Genomic DNA, 16,243 nt, shown 5'->3' on the forward strand with positions numbered 1-16,243 from the left:
TGGTACTGATAATGTAGTGGTTCAGAGGAATATTGTGAAACTTAGGTGAGGTTTGCTTTCTGCTCTAAGCAAAAAATGCTACACAAACAGAGACTGTATATTAAAGAAGGTAGTGAAAAATATAAACACATATTTTAACACAGGTAGTATGCACAGGATTGAGCCAGAAAAAAATGGAAATGAAAAGTTTTCTCCCTCAATATTTATCAGTCTTCTTACCCCTGCTCATACTTCCAATGTATCTACTATTTCTGTCTTTTAGGAAAGGCAGGGTAGTGGGTGAAGGAATAACAGAATTATTCTGATGAAGAATAAGAATATGGAATTAAAATAGTCCAAAAAACTAAAAGTCTACCTTGGTACTCTCATTTTGAAAACTGAGTACTCAGGGAAAATAGGCAAACATTGCTTGGAGGGAACAAAGAGGTTTAAAATTATTCTTCAAAATATTTGGCCTTTTCACAATGGTATAGAGAAAATATTTGTTAAATATGCAGAATGGGTGATTTGACCAATATAGCTGGTGAAAAGTCAGAACTTAAATACTTTAAATAAAAGCCAGACTATCTAAAACATATATAACTGCCTAAATTCTGCCCAATAACTTGTTATATATGATGAAAAAAGGATATTGTACAATGAAAGAAACGCAGAAAATAAATATGATCACGTTTGTGAAAATAAATAGGCCCAGAGAAAATTAATTGATTTATCAAATATTTATTGAGGACCTAATATTTTCTAAGCACTATTTAGAGAAATGCAAATTAAAACAACTATTAAAGTGCAAAACCAACTGAGAATAATGAGGTAATATCACTGGTACTAGAGAAAAATAGCTATACATTGCATGTTGTATCTGAAATTGGTTCAATTTTTCTAGAAAATAATCTGCCCATATATTCCAAGAGTTATAGAAATGTTTCTACCTTTTGACCTAGTTATTTCATTTTGGGGAATAAACTTCAAAGAAATAAAAGAAAAGCAAAATGATCTTACAAAGATAAACGTAGCAGTCCTATTTTTTTTTTTTTTTTTTTGCGGTACGCCGTCCCTCACTGTTGTGGCCTCTCCCGTTGCAGAGCACAGGCTTCAGACACGCAGGCTCAGCAGCCATGGCTCACAGGCCTAGCCGCTCCGCGGCATGTGGGATCTTCCCGGACCGGGGCACGAACCTATGTCCCCTGCATCGGCAGGCGGACTCTCAATCACTGGGCCACCAGGGAAGCCTGCAGTCCTATTCTTAATAAAAAAAACTGACAAAAAGGGTACGAGGCTGAATATGCATATTCATGACAAAAATGAATGTTTATTAGTACATTTGCAAAGATAGAAGATAATTACGTTAATTTATTTATAACAATGACTATTTATTAGGCACTTATGTGCGCCAGGCACTCCCCTGAGGGCTGGGGATCAAGTGCAGATCGGGTGTGGCGTCTGCTAGGGACTGTGTCTGTGTACAAAATGGAAAAATACAGCCTCTCTGGCAAATGCAGTCCTATAGGTGTAAAGTTTGGCCAGAAAAATACCCCCTTTTGCAAAGTAAAGGGCACCTGTGCATGAGGGGGAGTGTAACAGCGGGGCTCATGCTCAGGAGTGGAGTGCAGGCTGCATTCCAGTTCTCTCAGGCCCTGCCTGGACATCCTGATGCAGAGCACAACTGGCACAGCCATACATTGTAGTCCTGGTGCTTATGAGTTAGTGAGGAAGGAAGAAAGACACTGAAGAAATAAATGCACCAGCAAGTGCGTGATTACAAAGGTAAGTGTTCTGAAAGATAGGAATGTAGTCCAACTAGAGAATATAGCAAGGAGACCTGGGTGGTCCCTATAATGGAGAAAAAGAAGTCCTGAAAGTAGGTGAGATTAGGTTAAAGGGGTGGGAAACCTATATGGGCAGAGGTAAAAACTCCCCATGGCTGCTATGGAAAACAGTATGGAGATTCGTCAAAAAATTAGAACCGCCATATGATCCAGCTATTCCACTTCTGTATGTTCATCCAAAGAACACAAAAACTAATTTTAAAGGATATATGCACTCCTATGTTCATTGCAGCTTTATTTACAATAGCCAAGATATGGAAACAGCCTAGGTATCCATCAGTGAATGAATGGATAAAGATGTAGTGTATATACACAATGCAATACTACTCAGCCATAAAAAGATGAAATCCTGCCATTTGTGACAACGTGGATGGACCTTGAGGGTTTTATGCTAAGTGAAATAAGTCAGAGAGAGAAAGACAAATACTGCATGTTTTCACTCATAGGCGGAATATAAAAAGCACAAACAAAACAAAATAAATGAACAAACCAAACCAAAACAAAACAAAAACATAGATACAGAGAACAGAGTAGTAGTTACCAGAGGGGAAGGAGGGTTGAGGGAAGGCAAAATGGGTAAAGGGGGTCAACTATAAGGTGACAGATGGAAGCTAAACTTTTGGTGGTGAGCACACTGCAGTATATGCAGAAGTCAAAATGTAATGTATACATGATACATATAATATTATAAACCATTATTACCTGAATAAAACAGTCTTTAAATTCCAAAATTAGGAAAAAATAAACCAACTCTCCATGGCTGGATGGCATGTGGCACATTCAAGGAACTAAAGTCTGGATTAAGGAGACCAAGGGGAGTGGGCTACACCCTACAGTAGAGAGGTAGGCAGGGGCTAGACTCTGCAGGATCTTGTAGGTCAGGCAAGGACTTTTAGATAAAAAAGAACATGTGAAAACATTGAGTGGTTTTAAGCAGGAGGGCAATGACATGATCATACCTGTTCGTGAAGGATCCCTCTGGCTGCTAGTGGGGCCTGGATTACAGAGGGTGTGGTGGTTGGAGTGGGAGACTTGGAGCAGCCCTGCAGTTGTCCAGTGAGAGAGGGAGGTGGTGTGGACGGAAGTGGGGTCAGTGGAGAAGGTAAGGTGCAAACAATTGGAGACACACTTTGGACGTGAAATTGATAGGTCTTTGAGGTGGACTGGCCATGTAGGGTGAGCTGAAGGAGTGTCAAGCAGACCTTTTCTTTTTCCCCAGTAAATTTCAAAAGTTAATAATGTAAAAAGGTTAGTATTATATTAGTTTCCTGAGGCTGCTGTAACAAATTACTGTAAAACCAGTGACTACCAACAACAGAAATTTATTCTATCACAGTTTTGGAGGCCAGAAGTCAAAAATCAAGTTGTTGGCAGGGCTGTGCTCCCTCCAGGGACTCTAGGAGAGAAGGCTTTCTTGCCTCATCCAGCTTCTGGTGGCTCCAGGAGTTCCTTGGCTGTGGCTGCATAACTCCAATTTCTGCCTCGGTCTTCACACGGCCTTCCCCTCTTCTCCCTGTGTTTGTGTGTCTTCTCCTCTTCTGTCTCATGTGAGGACACTTGTCATTGGATTTAGGGCCCATCCAAAAAAATCAAGAATGAGCTCACCTTAAGATCCTTAGCGTAATTATATCTGCAAAGACTCTTTTTTTTTTCTTCTTTTTTTCTAATAAGGTCACATTCACAGGTTCCAGGAGTTCGGGCATGGATATATCTTTGTGGGAGCCAACATTCAACCTACTACAGGCATTATGTGAATACTCCTTTACATACACCCTTGTACAGGCTATCAGGACTGACCTTTGTGCACACATATTGTCTGCACACATTTTTTTCTCCACATGTCATTTGAGAAGCACTGAAAGGTCTGCCTTCAGTTCTCAAATAACCTCAAGCAGTTGCTCAATCTGAAGGATTGGTCCTTGTGAAGGCTTTGTACTCCATAACATCCTGCGTATGCTCCATCATTGAATGCAACCCATACATTTCACCACCTAGTATTGGAATCTTTTTGTTTCCTTGTCTTTTGTTTATAAGGCCCTTGAGGGAAGTGATTGTTTCTTGCTCACCATTCTTGTTCACCATGCCAGGCATGGCCTTCTTTGAGGCACTTCACATTATACTGTAAGGCGTAATGAATATAATTTTCTGCTTTTTTTTTTTATCAAATAACAATTAACTACTTAATTAATCAGAAATTTCTGAATAGCACCTGCAAATTATTTTGAATGGAGGCAGAATATCAATGAAAATCAACACATTGTACAGTTTTTATATAGCTGCTGGTGACATAAAGATGGAAAGTTTTAGTTCTTACATTTTAATAGCTTAGTCTGTTGAGGAGATCCATTTGAATGAATTGATTATAAATTAGTGGTAATTCCTGTAGTAAAGTCACTAATGAAATACTATGAAAGCATAGAACAAGGAGCAACTAGTTGTTTGGGGGGGGGGTGGTTAGAGATGGCTTCAGAGAGATGACATCTGAATTGAAGTCTTGAAAGGTGAATAGGTATTTTCCAGGGGGAGGACATTCCAAAGGGAGATGAAACCAGTAGGGATTTCTATTGAAATCATAATAGCACTAGCAAGGATAAAAATTCAGATGCATTTCAGGAAAAGTGAGATTTTAACAGATGAAGAAGGAGGATAGGAAGTGGTTAAATACATTCGGTGAATAAGACTTGGCAATAATTGTAATTGTGAAAACAAACAGTGGAGTCAGTACTGCTACAAGGCTATCCCCCGGCAGACCCTGAGTCTCTCTATTAAAAATGGGGTGTCTGAACTCCTCAGATGTTAATTGGAAATGTGGTCTGCGTTTTCTCCATGACAGGCTGTAAATCTATATTTTAGTCAGTGCTTTGCTCTTATGGATTAGTATATAATGTCCTTGAAAGCCCTCAGTTCTTTTCTTTCTTATTTTTTCCTAAGAAAAAAGAACCTTCGTTAAAAAGCTACATGATAGTGCTGGATTTAGCTCATTTTAAAAAAGGTCACAGGTTTTTTGAGTAGTAAACACAATTACTAGATCTTTCCAGTATCTAGATGTTTGGCAGGCATGCCTCCATTGCTGGAATAAATAACTAGAGCTCCAGGGGCATATGACAGCTGTGGGCCTGTGAAGCCTGAGGGTATCTGGGAAGAGGCAGATGTATCGTATTTCTCCTCAACCACAGCCAAGAAGAGAATCAAGGCAAAAACCTCCCTTTTGCTTGAATCAGCCAGATTACTGAGCGAATTTAGAGCTTGTCTGGTCTACTGGTTTCAATTTGGCCTTAGAAACCCAGTGGGTAATAGGAGATTTATTTGAGAAGCTGCTGTCAAGAATTTAAGATTCCTTTCAATTGCAACTCAGCAGCACCTGGATTGTATTCTTAGAATATTTCCTACTGTGATGATAATATCAGCAATTAACATATTTGTATTTATAAAGCTTTATTCTTCAGGGAGTACTCAACCCTTGGGAGAGGTCAGCTAATTAATTTCTGCAATGTTTGAGATTAGACTGTTGCTTGTTTTATGACCTTGAAGATTACAGTGATTATTAAGTCACTAAAATATTAAATCATTTTTGCAAGTACTCCTAGTAAAGAAGCGATAGAAAATAGGCAAAGAACACACAGATCTGGACATTCTGAGAAGTGTTTCCACCACTGCCCCAGAGCAAGACCCTCACACAAGTGCCCACCCAGTTTTAAGCAAGGAGGAAAAATAAAAAAGAGAAGGCACATTATCAACAGAGAATTAACATGATTCAACATTCTAAGGAAACCCTAATTATGCTAATATAAAGTCATCTGAAATTATTCATATCTCTGGAACTCTGAAGATAACTTCTTAGCAGCTATGAAATCAGAGGTTGGATGAACCACCTTTCTTCTGTGGTGTGGTGGAAAGATCACTAGGCCCTGATCCATGAAGCTCGTGTTTGAGTATTGTCCCTTTCACTTACTAGCTATGTTATCCTGGGCCAGATAATTGACACCTTGGAATTGCAATTTTTCCAATCATGAAATGGATATGTTAATAACTGCCTGACAGTGCACTCTTGTCTTTACCCTAAGAGACAGCATCCTAGTTCAAGACTCCATCATCTTTCACTTGAACCACCGCAACTGACTTCTAATTGATCTCTATTTCATTCTCGTTTCTTTACTGCCTCTTTTCCACATAGCTGTTAGAGTGGTCTTCTAACATCATAATTCAAATTGTATCATTCTTTTGCCTAAAATCCTCCATTGGTATCCATTGGTATTTAGAATAAAATACAAATTCCTTACCATGGCCTAAAAGGCCTGTACAGTCTTGTCTTTGAGCACCTCTTTGGCCTCATCTCGCCACAGTGTCCCTTAGTCTCTGAACTCCAGCCATACTGACCTCTATGATGTTCAACCAGATATGCTTGCTCTACCTCTAGGCCTCTGCCCTTGCTATTCCATCATATGGGAGGCTCTTCCCCCATGTCTGGATGGCTGCTCCATTTACTCTCTCAAGTCTCAGTTGGAATATTATCTGTCCAAAGAGGTATCCCTGACCATTATATGTAAAGTAGCATCCCCAGTCTCTAACAATTTTTACCTCTATAGCAGTTATCACAATGTGATTTTATCGTCTAGTTTATTTATTGTTAGCTTTCTCCCTCAAGACTGTAAGCTCTTGTTTACTGTTTTCACAGTACATTCCCAGAGTTTAGAGCAATACCTGACCGTCTAGCATGTACTAGGCACTCAAAATAAGTGTTTATTGGATGAATACATGAATATGTTTAAATACAATAATACATATGGAATGTTTAGCCCACAGAATGCTTGAATTTGCTGTCTGTAGTGTTAGACCTTTGTATCCATGGCTTGTGCATTCACATATGGGTCGTGCAATCCAGTTTATTGAGTCCTGGTGTGTGGAACCCTCAGATGAGGGACCCACAGATGCAGATGGCTGACTCTACTACGCCATTTTATTTTATTTTATTTTATTGCGGTACGTGGGCCCCTCACTGTTGTGGCCTCTCCCATTGCGGAGCACAGGCTCCGGAAGCGCAGGCTCAGCGGCCATGGCTCACGGGCCCAGCCGCTCCGCGGCATGTGGGATCCTCCCGGACCGGGGCACGAACCTGTGTCCGCTGCATCGGCAGGTGGACTCTCAACCACTGCGCCACCAGGGAAGCCCTTCTCTTCTAATTATTAAGATGCAGGACAAAGCGGTCAAGTAACAAAGGAGCAAAGATTGTAAGTGGTGGTACTGGGGTTTGGACTCAGGCAATTTGGTCCCACAATGATAATCATTATCACTCACCTACTCAAAACTATTGTGTTAGCCTGGCATTCAAGTTCTCCAACAATCTGACGACTAACTCTCCCAATCTCCTCTTTCATAATTCATCCATTCATTTATTCACACATTCATTATTCAACATATATTGAGCATCTACTTTATGCTAGACACTGACCTAAGTCCTGGGCCTAAAGGGCTGAATGAGCTAGTTCTTTTGGGGAAGGGAAAGGATAAATAGAAATGTGAAAATCCTTATTTTATCAATGCTGTCAGCACAATCAAACCATTGGTGAATTTGAATGGGAACTTTACTTATTTTATGGCCCAAGACTTTTCTTTTATAACAAATGACAGACTTCAATATTACAAGGTGTCTTTTCGATACCTGATTTCTCCAAACACTGCTCCAGCTTTCAGAGTAACCAGAACTTGAGCGCCATCAGCTCCTCCAAGAACTTGGACTTCTCCTTGCTTAATGATATACATTTCCTTGCCAATTTCTCCCTATATGCCAAATGTAAAGAGGAAATGGTAGTCACTTTATTCTTGACAATTATGCCCCAAATTAAAAGATATAAACTCTTTTAGAGGAGTAAATGTAAATGAAGGAAGCAAGGAATAGAAGTGTAATAATAATTATCTTAAGACCTGAGGTAGTTATGGACATCAGTTTGACATAACATGTGAAAGGAAATTACAAGGAAAGTGATACCTTCTAGAACCTGAGCACTGTGTGCCATCACTGGACAAGCAAAGATACTTCAGTCAGCGCATTGTTTTAAGAATGGGATTGGAGAGAGGAAATAACAGATTGTAAGCATATTCACCTTAGCTTTGGTGACGGCTGCTATGCTTTGAAGAAGTTGCTTAGTTTATCCAAAGAACATGGGTTACAGTCATCTAAAGGTGAACTCTACTCTTCTGCCTATAGTACTGAGGTCTGATTTTAGTAATTGGGGCGTATGAGACCCTTAAGCTATTATTCTTGTTCCATGTTGAGAAGAAAGTGTTACTGCAGCAGGTTTATATATATCTTTATTGGAGTATAATTGCTTTACAATGTTGTGTTAGTTTCTGTTGTACAACAAAGTGAATTAGCTATAAGCATACATACATATATCCATACATATGGATACATACATATATCCCCATATCCCTTCCCTCTTGAGACTCCCTCCCATCCTTCCTATCCCAGCCCTCTAGGTCCTCACAAAGCATGGAGCTGATCTCCCTGTGCTATGCAGCAGCTTCTCACTAGCCATCCATTTTACACTTGGTAGTGTATGTATGTCAACGCTACTCTTTCACTTTGTCCCAGCTTCCCCTACCCACCCCGTGCCCTCAAGTCCATTCTCTATGTCTGTGTCTTTATCCCTGCCCTGCCACTAGGTTCATCAGTACCATTTTTTTAGATTCCATATAAGTGCATTAGCATATGGTATTTGTTTTTCTCTTTCTGACTTACTTCACTCTGTATGACAGACTCGAGGTCCATCCACCTCATTACAAATAACTCAATTTCTCTCCTTTTTTGGCCGAGTAATATTCCATTGTATATATGTGCCACAGCTTCTTTATCCAATCATCTGTCGATGGACATTTAGGTTGCTTTCATGTCCTGGCAATTGTAAATAGCACTGCAATGAACATTGTGGTACATGTATCTTTTTGAATTATGGTTTCCTCAGGGATATGCCCAGTAGTGGAATTGCTGGGTCATATGGTAATTCTATTTTTAGTTTTTTAAGGAACCTCCATACTGTTCTCCATAGTGGCTGTATCAATTTACATTCCCACCAACAGTGTAGGAGTGTTCCCTTTTCTCTGCACCCTCTCCAGCATTTACTGTTTGTAGATTTTTTGATGGTGGCCATTCTGACGGGTGTGAAGTGATACCTCATTGTAGTTTTGATTTGCATTTCTCTACTAATTAGTGCTGTTGAGCATTCTTTCATGTGTTTGTTGGCAATCTGTATGTCTTCTTTCGATAAATGTCTGTTTAGGTCTTCTGCCCATTTTTGGATTGGGTTGTTTGTTTTTTTGATATTGAACAGCATGAGCTGCTTTTGTATTTTGGAGATTAATCCTTTGTCTGTTGCTTCGCTTGCAAATATTTCCTCCCATTCTGAGGGTTGTCTTTTCATCTTATTTATGGTTTCCTTTGCTGTGCAAAAGCTTTTCAGTTTCATTAGGTCCTATTTGTTTATTTTTGTTTTTATTTCCCTAACTCTAGGAAGTGGGTCAAAAAGGATCTTGCTGTGATTTATGTCATAGAGTGTTCTGCCTATGTTTTCCTCGAAGAGTTTGATAGTGTCTGGCCTTACATTTAGGTCTTTAATCCATTTTGAGTTTATTTTTGTGTATGGTGTTAGGAAGTGTTCTAATTTCATTCTTTTACCTGTAACTGTCCAGTTTTCCCAGCTCCACTTGTTGAAGAGGCTGTCTTTTCTCCATTGTATATTCTTGCCTCTTTTGTCAAAGGTAAGGTGATCTTAAGTGTGTGGGTTTACCTATGGGCTCTCTATCCTGTTCCATCGATCTATATTTCTGTTTTTATGCCAGTACCATACTGTCCTGATTACTGTAGCTTTGTAGTATAGTCTGAAGCCTGATTCCTCTAGCTCCGTTTTTCTTTCTCAAATTGCTTTGGCTATTTGGGGTCTTTTGTGTTTCCATACAAATTGTAAAATTTTTTGTTCTAGTTCTATGAAAAATGCTATTGGCAATTTGATAGGGGTTGCATTGAATCTGTAGATTGCTTTGGGTAGTAGAGTCATTTTCACAATGTTGATTCTTCCTACCCAAGAACATGGTATATCTTTCCGTCTGTTTGTATCATCTTTGATTTCTTTCATCAGTGTCTTATAGTTTTCTGCATACAGGTCTTTTGCCTCCTTAGGTAGGTTTATTCCTAGGTATTTTATTCTTTTCTTTGCAATGGAAAATGGGAGTGTTTCCTTGATTTCCCTTTCTGATTTTTCATTTTTAGTGTATAGGAATGCAAGAGATTTCTGTGCATTAATTTTGTATCCTGCTGCTTTACCATATTCATTGATGAGCTCTAGTAGTTTTCTGGTAGCATCTTTAGGCTTCTCTATGTATAGTATCATGTTATCTGCAAACAGTGACAGTTTTACTTCTTCTTTTCCAATTTAGATTCCTTTTATTTCTTTTTCTTCTCTGATTGCCGTGGCTAAAACTTCCAAAACTATGTTGAATAATAGTGGTGAGAGTGGGCACCCTTGTCTTGTTCCTGATTGTAGAGGAAATGCTTCCAGTTTTTCACCATTGAGAATGATGCTGGCTGTGTGTTTGTCATATATGGCTTTTATTATGTTGAGGTAGGTTCCCTCTATGCCCACTTTCTGGAGAGTTTTTATCATAACTGGGTATTGAATTTTGTCAAAAGCTTTTTCTGCAGCTATTGAGATTATCATATGGTTTTTATCCTTCAGTTTGTTAATATGGTGTATTGCACTGATTGATTTGCATATATTGAAGATAAACCCCACTTGATCATGGTGTATGATCCTTTTAATGTGCTGTTGGATTCTGTTTGCTAGTATTTTGTTGAGGATTATTGCATCTATGTTCATCAGTGATATTGGCCTGTAATTTTCTTTTTTTGTGACATCTTTTTCTGGTTTTGGCATCAGGGTGATGCCTCATAGAATGAGTTTGGGAGTGTTCCTCCCTTCAGCAGGTTCTTTTTTTTTTTTTTTTTTTTTGCAGTACACGGGCCTATCACTGTTGTGGCCTCTCCCGTCGCGGAGCAACAGGCTCTGGACGCGCAGGCCCAGCGGCCATGGCTCACGGGCACAGCCGCTCCGCGGCTAGTGGGATCCTCCCAGACTGGGGCACAAACCCACGTCCCCTACATCGGCAGGTGGACTCCCAACCACCGTGCCACCAGGGAAGCCCCAGCAGGTTCTTTTATTCAGTTCTTGTTTATCTCTGGGGACTCTGGAGCCAGGGCAATGACATTTGTTCAATGCCTTGAGAACTAAACTCCTGGAACGTTCTCATAGACACTGGTTAATGTTATTCTGTATGCCTCAGGCAGTGTGGCAGGATGTACCAGGCTGTCAACACTGTTTAATGTAAACACAAAGATTTATGGTGTGTGATTTGTATCTAGTTTGGAGTCTGAACAATGACTGGTCATATAGCTATGTGACCAGCCCCATTTAAAAACTCTGGACTCCAAGACTTAGATGAGATTTCCTAGGCAGAGATATTTTTCTCTTGTCTCTATGGTCCACAGTAGGAGATAAAAATGCATTCATGTGAGCCTCTCAGAAATAGGATCTAGGAAATCTGCACCTGATTTCTCTAGTCTTTGCCTATGCATATCTTTTTCTTGCTGTCCCTGCATTGTATACTCTGCCTTAATAAATCTTAAGTGATAAATATAACTTTATGTTGAGTCATGCAAATTACTAAACTAGTGGGTGGTTGTGGGACCCTTGGAACACATCTGACTCCAGGATCCAAAAAACATAACTATGTTTTACAAGAGATCTAAATGGCACTTGGGTGAAGAAAAGCTTTTAAACTTTAAATAAGCCAGTTCTCATAATACTAGGCAAACTATTTGGATAACAGTACCTATATATGTCTTAGTGAGTTGAGTCTTGATCACCCTGAGCTATTAAAAATAGCATAAATACAATAAATTCTCTTATATTTGGTTCAGGAGGGGGCTGGATTATTTGAGTTCATAAAACATTCTTGTCAACCATATTTTCAAAGGAGTAGAATACACTAAAATTAATTTAGGATTAAACAATGTTGATTATAGTTTATGCTCTGCAATGGCTGAGACAATGTCTACTTTGTTCCACTGCTGAGCATAGGAATTATGACATAGGCACTCATTTATGAATAATTTATAATTCAGCTATTCTCTGGGAAGTTTTGAAATTCTTTAATACCAAGGGTTATTCTCCTGAACATTACTTATTGTCATATTATAATTGTTAGGTTAAGTTTAAAGTTTTCAGACTCTACCTCTTAGTTAACATCTGTGACACTGAAATTCTCATTTTATCTCCCCATGACTTTTATGAGGAAGCTAGAGTAGGTATTATTATTTCCATTTTACAGAAAGAAAATAAAGGCACAGATTGGCTTACTGGCTAATATTTGGCTGAGTAACCGTTGCTCCATGATAGTAAATAGAAGCAAAAGGAAGCCTAGAATGCACATCTCCTAACTAAGCAATGCAAAAAGTATACTTAAATTTTGCATTGTGTATTTATACCTTCTATAAATAGATATATTTATTCCCAAATGTAGATTTAAGTAGAAATTCCAATACAGATAGATCTAATTATAGTTATTTCCACATTATCAGTGCTAATAATACATCTTGCATTTGCAAAGTACTTTTAAAATCATAATATCAGATTTTACATTGCTCCTTATTTTAACGCCTGTGTTTGTTTTATCAGAACATGCTACTTTGAGGCTTCCCTGGTGGTGCAGTGTTTAAGAATCAGCCTGCCAATCCAGGGGACGCGGGTTCGATCCCTGATCTGGGAAGATCCCGCATGCCGCGGAGCAACTAAGCTCGTGCGCCACAACTATTGAACCTGCGCTCTAGAGGCCGCAAGCCACAACTACTGAGCCCACATACCACGACTACTGAAGCCCACGCACCTAAATCCTGTGCTCCACAACAACAGAGCCCACTGCAATGAGAAGCCCGCGCACAGCAGAGTAGACCCTGCTCACTGCAACTAGAGAAAGCCCACGCACAGAAGTGAAGACCCAACACAGCCAAAAATAAAATAAATAAAATAAATAAATTAAAAAAATAAAGGAACATGCTACTTTATAGCTGCAAGGTATTTTCATAGATATTAACTCACTTATTTCTTGCAAAAATCCCAGTGAGGTCAAATAGGAAAGATATCATTATTCTTATTTAAAAATTGGTAGTAGAGACTTGAAAAGTTAAGTGTCTTGGGCAAACGTACGAGGCTGGCAGATGATAGCATTAGAACTAGCAACACCTATGTCACCTGATTATATTATATGTACAGATCATATCTAATGAATCCAATATCAAGACTGATCTCTTTAAAACCAACACAATATCTATGAATTATTTTAAAAATGAGCGAAAGTGTCTAAAAATTAGCTTTTCAAGAGATACTCCAAGAAGTAATGATTAGGACAGGGTCATATTCCTTAATTCTCTGCATGAAGTAATTCTCAAGGAACTGGAATGATTTTTCAAAGGCAGTTATTACAAATGACTGGAGGTAGAAGTACATAATGGGTACTTAAATATAGTTCAGCACTTTTAATTATTTTTTAATGGTCATTTCAATAATTTTCCAAGGAGATCTGGCATAATCAACGAACCAAAACTTCCACTATTTCTTGTATATTTCTAGGCTAATTTAAAACTTTCCTGCAAGTTTAATTGGCATTCAAATGAAGTAGACATTCCTTAGAGAGCAACGTCTGACAGCATGTGCAAAATAGGATCAAACCAAGCTCTTCTGGTCGGTTTATGTACTAATTTGGAGAAAGTGTAGAAATGCAAGCGCTTCATGTAACCCTTAGTGAGAGAGCACTTCAAATTTTCGGGGTTCCTGTGTAGAAGGCTATTTCCAAGGCTGACGGGCATTATGATGCTCAAATTAATTCTTGCAAATCAATCCTGGGAAAATTCCTAAGTACTCTTTGAAGCAGTCCAAACTACCCACTTGGTAAGTTTAGGAGCCATCCTGAGGATTAGATAGGTCAGCAAACTCAGTCCTGAGCCCTGCCATTTCTTCAATTATTTAAACAACTGCTAATGGAACATGTTTTCTTTCGTTTTTTTTTTTTTTTTCTTCTTCCATTTTCCTACAATGATTTGGGGAAATGATAAAAAACAAAGCTGAACTTGGCTGTATAAAATCTGGACAAGAAACAACTTTTCACCTCTGTCTATGTCTACTCTTAATTAAATCCCTTCTTAAAAACAGAAACAAAGAAATGTGGCTTGGAGTCTCATGTCTTTTCATTTCTGCTCTTCCCCCTGCTTATTTTTTCCTTCCTTCATTTGTGTTCACTGATCTGTTTTTATTATTGAGTGATGGATGCGATGTGAGGAAGAAATTAGAAATGAGAACGCTGCATCTACTCTGCATTTCACACTTTGTTAAACAAATTTTCACTGATTGTGGGCCCAGATGCTAAAGTTTCTATGAGTTATCTCAATTTTCAGTCCCTGCTGCTACTGGAACAAATTGAAAGGCCATTTTGATGCATTAAGGTCATGTCATCCTAAATGCATCACTGCCCGAAAGGGGTCCTTAAACTGAGCTGTGGTTTGTATTTCCCATTTTAATGAAAATGATTTTATATCATCAGTATGCCCACATTTAATCTGGACTAATTTGTGTGGGATTCTAGATTCCTGGTTTCATTAATATCACAATCTCTATTTTTCCTCTTTACCTCTGACAGCTCCTACTCAGTTGCCCTCTGTGATTCTTCTTCATTGACCTCTTCCATAAATACTGGTATTCTTCAAAGTTACAGCCTTGGTCTTCTTTATTTACCTTTTCTTGAGCTTCTTATGATATCAGTTTCCATCATATGCCAGTTTCCAAAGATTTACCTCCAGTTCTGTCCTCTCTCACGGGCTAGACTGATTTCCACCTGTGCACTAGGTATCTCTACCTGGATGCCTTAAAGTACCTTCACTCTATTTGACTTTGTCTTTCACCATTATCCTAGTTGATCATTTGCTTCCATTCCTTAAATAAGTCAAGTTCTGTCCTGCCTCATGGTCCCAAGTCTTCATCTAAAATAGTGTCCTCTCCAGTTTTTTTTTTTTTTTTTAAACTAGAGAACTATTTCTCTTCAGATTTTCACAAAGTTCATGCCTGACAGCTTGACAATCTCTCCCTGTCTGAGTCCCCCAATCTAAAGTAAGTGCCTTTGCCACCACGCACTCTCCTGGCAAATTGTTTTTGCTGCATAGAAACTTAGCACATTTTGGAGTTACACAGTAATTTTATTTGTTTATTGTTTGTTTCTTCCACCAGGCCAGTGATACTCAACTTTGGCTCAATTTATAATCATCTGGGAGCTTTAAAAATATTGATATGTGGTCTCCACCCAGACCAATTAAGTTACTGGAGATGGAGCCCAGATTTCTAAATTCAGGTGATTCTGATGTGCACTGTGAATTGAATACCCTGGCACTAGACTGTAAGCCCTTGAAGGACAAGAACCACCTTTTTATGCTCACTGCTGAATATATCCAGTACCCAGCACAGTGCCTGGCCCATAGTATTTCAAAATTATTTATTGAGTTTCACTGAATAAATGATACTAAAATTTTCTAGCTTTTGACTTATTGTAGTTCCATACACTCCCTCCGAAGACAGAGTCCCTTCCTTTCTGCCTTGACTCATGTGAATTCTTTCCTCTACCTGGAATGCCTGCTTCTTCTTTCTCCTGGTTCATGCTGATTCATTTTTCAAGACTTAGCTTGACCAGCATCTTCTCCAGGAAATCTTGCCAGTACCCCAGTGCAGAAGTGTCCTTACTCTGTGTCCTACCACAGCTTGTGCTTACTTCTACCATCTAGCACATTATTTTGGAATGATATAAGTACTTCTTACCCTCACTCCCCAGTGTGAACTCCCCAGGGTTTTGGATCATCTCTCATTTCTTTGAACTGTTCATCCTTCTCTACTTTTTATTTTGATTATTGCCTTCACTATTGATTTAATATCTCAAGATGTATCTCAAGGTCCCAAGGTCATCATTCCTTCTCTCCCCCTTTGAGTTAGTAATCAGAGATGTGCAAAATTGTTTATTTTAGAGTTATTTGTAATAGCAAACACTTGGAATTGATTATGATATATTCATAGACTGGAAGATTATGCAGCTTTAAAAAGGATGTTGTAGATTACTTAATAATATGTAAAATGTTCCCATGATATATTGTGACATGACAAAACAAGTTTCAAACATAAGCGAGGTATGGTGCCAATTTTATAAAACAAGCTCTAACTATCCATCAGTCGATATAAAAAGATAGGTTGAAATATATTAATAGTGGTTATTTCTGGGTGGTGGAGTTTTTGTCTTTGTGCTTTTATGTGTTTCCCATTTTAAAAATAATGAAC

General features: G+C 38.7%; 1 protein-coding gene across 1 annotated transcript in view; it reads right to left on the reverse strand.

Moving 5' to 3' along the window:
• CNGB3 (cyclic nucleotide gated channel subunit beta 3) overlaps positions 1-16,243 on the reverse strand; it is a 142,136-nt gene that overhangs the window by 12,571 nt on the left and 113,322 nt on the right. The window contains exon 15 of the mRNA XM_030839258.1: positions 7,486-7,604. Within this exon, the coding sequence (XP_030695118.1) occupies positions 7,486-7,604 (119 nt within the window). The remainder of the gene's footprint in view (positions 1-7,485; positions 7,605-16,243) is intronic.

Source organism: Globicephala melas, chromosome 17, assembly GCF_963455315.2.
Source record: "Globicephala melas chromosome 17, mGloMel1.2, whole genome shotgun sequence".
In the NCBI taxonomy this organism is placed as follows: domain Eukaryota; kingdom Metazoa; phylum Chordata; class Mammalia; order Artiodactyla; family Delphinidae; genus Globicephala; species Globicephala melas.